Source organism: Cyrtonyx montezumae, unplaced genomic scaffold (genome assembly GCF_038088225.1).
Source record: "Cyrtonyx montezumae isolate F1298 unplaced genomic scaffold, pur_monq_1.0 scaffold_29, whole genome shotgun sequence".
Classification (NCBI taxonomy): Eukaryota; Metazoa; Chordata; class Aves; order Galliformes; family Odontophoridae; genus Cyrtonyx; species Cyrtonyx montezumae.
Window position 1 is genome coordinate 11,781,723 of NW_027072033.1, and position 9,068 is coordinate 11,790,790.

Sequence of the window (9,068 nt, forward strand, 5' to 3'; positions counted from 1 at the left end):
CTGGTTTGCCAAGCATCAAGCACTTGTGACCAGAAATGTAAGTGACCATTTGCTTGTCTTTGTGCTGAATTGCATCTCATCTCCCGGGCTTACCTTGCAACTTTCTTAGGAATGCTGATGGAAAATGATGAAAACTTTCTGAAACACACAGCAGGAATTTCTGCAGTAACTTTTCACCATCCCCAAGATTCCTCTTTCTTGTCCTGGCACTTCAGAATCTTTAACTAAGCTAAGAGTAAGGCACCTTATCTGACAGAACAGTTACAGAAACAGTTGCATTTCATCAAGCAAAGTAACTGTATTCCCCTAATTTTGTGCCAGGAATTTCCAGTTCTTAGCATCTGCCGAGGAGACTCAGTTTTTTAGAATTTGTTTTTACTCTTTGGGAAATAAATGTTCTTATGTTATGACCTTGTAAATACGTGTTAGGCAAACTCATTTATACCACCAGAAAGTGCTGTAAATTAGTTGCTGCATTCATGTAAAATGACTACACGGAGCAGCATGGGCTCTCTTGACTGAGAAATAAGTGGTCTCTACACTGTTTGGTATTTGCAACAAATTATGTGTGAAAACATAGAAAAGCACACCATTGGCAGAATTCATTATATGATTATGAACTAGATAGACTGTGTGGAAATCCTGTGAATGTGCAAATAAATAATGATGTAAGGAAATATCTTAAAACTCCAGACCTCACATCCTAAATAATCCTCCCACTACTTTGTTGGTCACATGCCTTACAGCTGATGGGTCTGCACTATGCACAGAGTTCAGAATTTGCCCCAGTTTAATAGTTTACTTAGCAGGAGAAGTTCAGGGACTTTATTCATTTAAGTTCAGCAGGCAAATATTAATAATAATAATAATAAAAGGAAACTCCCCAGTGCAGAACAGGTTAATATTTCCAGGGCTGATAGAGCTGTATTTGCCTGAGATTGTCCATAATTAATAAAATCATTTTTCTAAAGTAATCTTCCCTATTTTTCCTGGTTTCCATGAAGCTGTACAGAATGACATGTGGTTATTATAACCCTTCTCCATTGTGTATCTATCATTTCAGACATACACACACACACACACACACACACACCCCAAAAACAAAACAAAACAAAACAAATCCCACAGCTGAAATTAACATAGCTTGCTCTTACTGCTGGTTTGAATGTGCTATTACAGTGGTTATAGCATGAGCAGACAATCTGGTGTATGACCTGAGGGTGAAACGCGTGCCCACGAGGACCTACGTGTTGACCTCCCAATCAGGCCTAGTCCCACTCAGGTTAGCAGTGTGACACCTGTGGGAAACCACAGTCTTTGCATTCATTTGCATCATGCCTCAGAAAGTGAAGCTTTGTTGTGGTGGGTATGTTTCTCCACATGTTTGCTGACTCACTTAGTTCCTGGTATGATGCCAGGTAGCCCATTTTAAGTTGTTTTGTGTAGGAAGGTTCTTTTTGTGTGTGCATTGCACACAAATAATAACTTTCCAAACTTTCAGTCCCGTAGAAGTCAGAGAGACTTGCTGTCTGCCTCAGAGCACACCTGGATAAAATGCAAAAGCCTGTTCATATCCTAAAATAGCATCATGTCCACATTCTCCAGAGGCAAATGTCCCTTATGGGGCTGTCCTTCTTCCTCCACCCCTCACAGAACCAACTGCTGCAGACTGGTCTGTACTGAGCTGAGAGACAGGTGGCATCTGATCACCCTCTGTCTTCATGTGTCAGAACTCTAGTGAGGATTGCCACATGTATGGAGCTGGTAGATGATGTCTGTACAGCAGGGCTCTGCACACAAGTCTAGTAAAGAACAGATCCCTGAAGAGCTCCTGGAAGAAGATCTAGCTGTTTTGTTTTTTTTCCTCTGCATAAACCCTGTGGCACTGCAATAGTGTCCATACCTAATATTTGGGAAATTAACTCAACAGAGGACTCTTTTTAAATGAAACCCAGTGAATCTGTAATTGAGGCTTTGAACCAAGAGAGACAAAATGAGAATGGGATGAACAGGACAGAGGACAGAGAAGCTTTATTACAAAAGGTCTCTCAAATCTTCTTGAATAGACAGTAAAATTAGTGCAAAAAATAAAAATAAAAATAAAAAATAAATAATAAAGGAGTAGGTAGAGCTCCTGTCCAAATGATCCTTTCTTTTCTGTGGTGCATAGCAGGCTGTTATGTCCAAGTAAACACAGTATACATCAATTTAGCAAGAACTGCTACAGCCCATGAATGGCTTTTTTTATTTTGCACAGAGCTGTGGTATAGTTCAGTTTTACTGTGAAGGAAAATAAAATGCTTGACAAGTGGGAATCTACAGGAAAAATAATTCTGTGTGCACAACATCTGTGGCACGGTCATCAACCTCATATTTTGCTCCCTGCCATAATGCCTGTTGGATGACAGCCCACTGCTTTCCCAACCTACCTTTCCCAAGGCAGCCTTAGGGAGCACAACTGGAAGGTGCCCAAGCTCAAGACCAGCAGAGAAGGCTGATTTCACTGAAATTTCACTGGTGATTGATCAAGAGCCACAAGCTCTCCCCTGATGGAGATCTGCACCTTCTAGGTGGGCAATGAGGGCCAACAGCACAGTGGCAAGGCTGGTTGCTGAGAAACCTTCTGAAACTGCATCCACATGCTGTTTGGGCAAGTATCCTTCAACACAGAGGCTGTCTTAAGCTCGAGGCCATTACAGCGCTCTTTTGAAGATGACTCAAGCAATGTGCCTTTTTGTATGGTCTGACAGGACAGCATAGCAGGGAGTGCTCTGTAAGAGCTACTCTTAGACAGGAGAGCTCAAAGAAGCAGAGAGTTCACAGTGTGTGTTTTGTCCCATGTTTTCAGACCCTAAAAACAGTAAATCACCCTGCCAGTGATAACTATTTTTTCATGGTGCTTTCGCTGCTCTGCTGTACTTTGCATGGTTTCCAGAAAGCACTTCTGACAGAGGCATGAGGCTGAAGTAGCTCCTCATCCCACATTTGGCTTAAAACAAAATGAAGTTCCCTTACAGATGTCTGGAATCCCTCTGTGAGAGCTGGGAGCAAACACACAGCTTCACTGCACTGGCCCAGCACTACCAGCGCCTAGTGTAGCTAGGCCACCAGGCTTGGGCCTTTTACCAGCTGGGCCACACACACACATAAATGCCTTCCACTCCAAAAACATAGCAGCTGAGACAGACCAGCAATGGGCAGAAGGGACATGGAGAAACAAAGAATTATCAGGAATGACGACAGCAGCACAGCTCCTGATGGCCAGCATGACTTTGTCTCTGTGCTACACTCTCCCCATAGCTTGTCCACCAGTGTACTGGTGGGATGTGGGGAGGCAGCATGTGAGGAAGGATATGACAGTGCTGAGGAGGGACGAACTCCAGCTTTGAGGTTTGCTGCTCCTCCTGCAGCCCTCTGAGCTGGGGCACATTGTCCCTTCTTTCCTTTCCACTCTTGGCCCAAGGGAATTTCTTCAGACCTGAGCAATTGAGCATGGTTCATCTGCAGAGAGTTCAATATAATTTCTCCTACAGAGAGTATTAAAAATAGTCACATGCATTACTGATAGGCAGTGTAATGTCCTGTGACATCCATGCTCAGTCTTCCCCTTTGCACAACACTGAGACTGTAATTCATGGCTGGCATGAAGCTGAAGAAGAAAACAATGAGCTTCCTCTTTCTCCTCTTCTCCACGCTGCATTGATGTAAAGTGAACAAAGCATGGTGGTGGGCAGCTATGTCTGGGCCATCTCTGCTCCCTGTGGCAGATCAGGCTGCCAGCACCTGCCTGGGGCTGGGGCTGGGCACCACCTGCTGCTCTGTGACCATTTACTCCAATGCTGAAGGGACTTTACAGAATCGATGTGTTAAATAACCAAGTTTAGCAGGCATGGGTTTCCCCTGTGGAGTAACAGCGTGGCATTACAGGTTTACAAACAACACTCTAGTTCTTGCTGGCAGCAGGCATCTGCTGTCTGATTAAGATTTGCAGGAGTATGTCTCCTGTGGCCAGTTTCAACATCAATTTAACTTCAGCAAGGTCAAAGGTATAAATTGAGGGAGGAACTTTCTCCTCCAAGATCTTTATTTAATAGCAATCTGCTAATTATGATAGAGTGCTGGGCTGCTGGGGAGTCCCCTGCCAGCCCTCGGACATTAAATGTTGGCTTGGGGCTGTTTGCCAGGAACATCCTTGCAGAGACCGTGCTCTGTGCCTTAGCTGGAGCTGCTGCTGCTGGAATAGCCTGAGCAACTCTTGTACAGGAAGAACTGCTGCCCCTGAGGGAGACATCTTCCTGTTCTGCTGTTCAGTCCTTTGTCTGGTGACACTCGTGGTTGCATTAGCCACAGACAGTATTCTTTTTCCCCTATTTCTATGCATTTCAAAAGGGTGGCCGGGGTTGGGAAAAGCTTCAGTTATCTAATTTGTGGGTGGCAGCGTTTTGTTTTTGCTATCTGTCAGGGCAGATTCAGTGCTGGGCTGTGGTTATGGCTCTGCACAAATCACTTTACATACTGCAGATGTGCATCTCAGCTCATGAAGATGCATTTGAACACTGCTTCTGGATTTGCTTCCCTGATCCCAGTTAAATCCTGTCCTCAGTGGCAACATTTTGAACTGCAGTTATTCCCCCTGGGAAAGTGGTGTAACCCTCCAGATTTATATTCCTGAGAGCAGAATTAGTCCTTCTGTATCTAGGCAGGATTGCCTTCCTGCTTTCCTCCCATATCCCAAATTTGGTCTGTTAGCTTGTGGCTGGCAGAGGCGACCAGAAAGCGCTGAATAATCCAGATGTGCAGGTTAAAGCTTTGGAAACAAAGTGGTAATTTCTGCACAGATTCAGAACGGGCTGGTGCAATACAAACTGCATGCAGCCACTGCACCAGGAAAGATAAAGAATATATTGCTTAGACATGCAGCATTAGCAAAGATCTGAAGCTACAAGCAATTCCACATTATCCACTCTCCCAGCAGGGAGAGTTGGAGAGGAGGAGGGAGAAGGAGGGAACGAATTAGACAAAAGAAATGGAAATCAGACGCTTTGTCAGTGAACTCGCTGCTTCTTGACTGTAAAGCACTTAGAGAAAACACGGAGTGTGTGTAGGTGATGATGTGAGGAACTAACTAAGCTGTGTTGAAACGTTAAAACTGGGCAGCACTGGACTGGGCTCGTTCCTCTCTCACTTTTCCAGAAGAACCTTAGAGAGAGACAATGAAATTATGGGAAACACCACTACACTGAGGAGGAAGGGGAGTGAGATTTAAGGTGGGAAGGCTGTGGAGATGCCTTACACCTGCGGGGAATTCCCTGTGGAGCCACCAATGTGGGACGCAGGATGAGGCAGCAAGTTGGGTGAAGCTGCTGTTTGCTGCTGTTTAACAAATACCAGAAACACAAGCACACGCTTTTGGAGTGTAAAGCAGGCGCTGGTCTCACAAAGGCATCTATTTGCTGACAAGGCTTGTGACCACAGATGAAGCATTATCCTCTCCGAGTGAAAGAGGAGAGAGACAAAGGCAGCGTGGTGAGAAGGAGCAGGCTCGGGGTTATTTCTTCACCTGTAGCGCTGCTAAAATCGCGAGTTGACATGCTAGTAGCACCGGGGCCATGCGCTGACCTGTTCAGCAGGAGTGCCGCGCTGGGTGATATGCAGCAGGAGATGGAGACGACATCCCATTGGCATTCAATGCTGAGATGCAAACAAGCAGGCAGGGAACCAGAGCCACATACCAGAATGACAGCACAGAGAGGGAATACGGCCCATCCAACCCATTAGAAGAAAAGAGGAGGTTCAAATAACCTCCCAAGTTTATAAAAGACAGCCGCTTTGTACATGGATAAATTTATCCTAAAACGAGCAAACAGACTGAACCAAAGCAAAACAGAAAAGGGGGAAGAGAAGTGGGTGGTGCTTTGAATTCCATATGAATCCAAGCAGCTGCTTGGAAGAAGAAAATTGAACAGCAAACATTTTTCCTTGGGGAATGAACATGCTGCAGCTGACAGGAGCACTGAAGGGCAAAGTTTGGAATCTATTTTCCTGACTTGACAGCATTCTTGCCTAAAAGGTGCATCTTCCAGGTAGGTGCAAAGGACAAAGAAGGATTTTTCACAGTGCACAAAGTCAAAACATAGTGTAGGAAGGTGATTTAATTAAAAAATAAAATTACGTGTATTTTTAAAGATACAATCTCCATTTGGCTCAAGCAATGGGTCTCAATGCAAGTTTATAAAATAAGAAGAACTCATCCACCTGAAAGACTAGAGCTTGTTTTTAACAGGAGCAGCTCATGAAATAAGCACATTCTGATGAGACAACATTCTTGTCCCCTAAAGGCAGTGTGGACAACTGAGCTGATGGTAATTTCAAGCTTCTACCAAAATAGCAATGTGGTAGCTGTGTAGAGGCTACAGCTGAAAGGAGCCTGGGGGCACAGCCATATACAAGTGCATCTCTGATGGAGGCCTCTGAATGTGGATCCAACAGAATTTATGACCCTGCAGCTGTGTTTGCCTGGTGATTTGCAAATGCTGTTGGACTGTGACGTGAAGGAACTGAGAGGAGACTTCCCACCTGCTGTACGTCATGTCTCCCTCACAAGGAAGACCCACTGTGTCACAGTAGGATTGCTTTACTCCTCCAGACTTTTGCCACATGCTTTGATGAACATGAGCATCTTGCAGAGCATGAGGCTTCTTCACATGGACATGGCTTCATAGCTGGACTCTCACCCCAGTGTTTTCTTTTCTGGGGGTGAGAGGTGCTGCCTCCCCTGCACTCCACCCCTCTGGGACTGCTCTGGGGTGTTTGCCAATGGGTTTCATGTACATGAGAGGAGGTGGAAACATTTGTCCTTTAGTCCCTTGGCTGTTGATAGCTTTCCCTACTCCAGCCATCCGCATGCCATTGGCATAAAAAAAAAAGTGTCAGAAATGGAAGAGCAAACATATTCCACAGGGCTGTGAGACAGAAAGGAAGGCTCTTGAGCGGGAACTACAGCCATTGGATGTTTCTGAGCAGGACCTGGGAAAGGGAAATGGGCAAGAACATCAGGGTGGTCTGACAGTCAGTCTCCATCTCCCGTTGCCTGGCAACGTCCGTGAGCAGAGTTAGGAGAACCCCAAAAGTTTTTTTGTCAACTTTTCTGCTAATTGGCATTTAAAGCCACCCTTGGCACCTAGCGCAGCAGTTTCCTGTTCCCAGGTCTGCTCTGGTCACCGGATTTCCTTAGTTGCTCACCTCTGTGAAGCAGCATGGCCAAGTAACATGGACATTTGGAATGATTGCACAATTTGTAGGTGTCACATTGTCCCTTTGCTGCCTGTGAATCCTGTCTGGGAGCACATTTGTGGCTTAGTCTTTGCATCTCTCAGAGGGTGAAACAGAAGCCTGAGCAGATCAAATTAGGGAGTTCCTGTCACCAGCAGTAAGCAATCAGCGTAGGCAGGGAACCAGATCATTTTGTCCCTAGAGAAATCTGAAATAATCATAATCACGTGTTCTTTAGCATCAGCTGCCTGCCTTCTGAAGGCCCCTGCTGAAGGTCCACCTATGTCTGACTTATCTCCTGCTATATACTGAAGCTTGAGACAGGCTGGAACAGCCCCCAGGGAGGTGTGAAATGGGGCTTGATAAGCACAGATGTATGTGTTCTGGCCTGGTCCTGCCCACCCCTCCCTTCTTACCCTACAAGAAGTGCTCAGGTGCCCCAAGCAGCCTCCTGGGAGGACTACCATGGAGGCTAAAGGAAATTCTGCAAGGGAACCTCAGGAGCCTGGAGAAACTGGGATAAAGGTGGCATCAAGGGGCTGTACAAGGAAATTAAACTCATTTACACTTTTGTGGAGTCTTTATTGGACTCTGGTGTCTGCAGATAGCTTTGATTGTGGATGTAAATAGATACATAACTTTTGGGACTAGGGTGAATCTGTGTGTGCAAGGCAAGGTCATCAGCTGCAGAGGGCAACAACTAGGAATTCCTAGCACTGTCACCAAGTGTTCACATCTGGCACAGAGGTAACAGCTTGCCCAGATCGGCAGCCTGTGGTGAAGTCATGAATATCTAGGACTCACTTTTCATCTCCTTTACTTTGCAGCATCTTGAAAATGACCAGGAAAATCTTCACCAACACCAGGGAGCGATGGAGGCAGCAAAATGTCAACAGTGCCTTTGCCAAGCTGAGAAAACTGATTCCCACCCATCCACCAGACAAAAAACTGAGCAAGAATGAGACATTACGGCTAGCCATGAGATACATCAACTTCCTTGTCAAGGTGCTGGGAGAGCCAGGCCTGCAGCAGACTACAGTCACAGCACGAGGCAGCATCCTGGGGTTCTTCCAGCAAGCCCCATACTTGCAGAATATGGAGGAGCTGACTCTTATTGAAAACCATGGTGCCTCTTCCTCTGGCACGAGCAGCAACATTGCAGAATGCTGGTCAGAGACCTCATCTCCTTAGCAGAAAGCGAGAGATGCAGTCTTGTTGTCATTCCGTTACAGTTGCTGTCTTTTGTGGGTTGCTTCTCTATGTACAATGATTAATTATTTGTACTTATTACTGCTTTATTTAAGTCTCTATTTAATGGCAAAGGAATTCCTTGGTCAGTTATCAATGAAAAGAGCAGATATAAAGCTGTCATGCTCTGGGAACTGGGAAGGACTCACTGCTGTCACAGAGGATTCTAGGCCAGAAGGGCCTCTGCCCTAGCCTCCTCTAGGAATTCCCATAGGAATCCATCCAGGGGTTTTGACAGGGGAAGAGATTATTCTCCCATGATACTTTAAATAAGCATGCTGAGCTTAAGAAATGATGAACGTACCAGAAAATATGTCCAAGAAAGACACTTAACCTTGGCAGTGAAAGGTTTTGAGGGATGTAATGTTTTCTTAAGTCCTTCACCACTGGTTCTAGTAGACGCCTGCACTCACTCCAAATCTTATTTCCAGCTTGAACTTTGAAAACACAAATCCTGACCCTTGAACCTGGATACATCTTTTCCCATAAGACTGGAGGAAACCCAGATAATACAGCAAAACACTATTTAACAAAATTAAAAATTAGCT

At 45.3% G+C, this 9,068-nt stretch overlaps 1 protein-coding gene across 1 annotated transcript; it reads left to right on the plus strand.

The window, feature by feature from the left end:
- On the plus strand, positions 1-8,463 carry TAL2 (TAL bHLH transcription factor 2). The gene is made up of 2 exons (XM_065740579.1): positions 1-37; positions 8,100-8,463. Exon 2 carries the CDS (start codon positions 8,110-8,112, stop codon positions 8,461-8,463), a length of 354 nt encoding a protein of 117 aa, XP_065596651.1. The 5' UTR covers positions 1-37; positions 8,100-8,109.
- The last annotated feature ends 605 nt before the right edge of the window (positions 8,464-9,068 follow it).

What these genes read in the sequence shown, in the direction of transcription:
- TAL2 (XM_065740579.1), top strand. Translation starts at nt 8,110, where the DNA reads ATGACCAGGAAAATCTTCACCAACACCAGGGAGCGATGGAGGCAGCAA.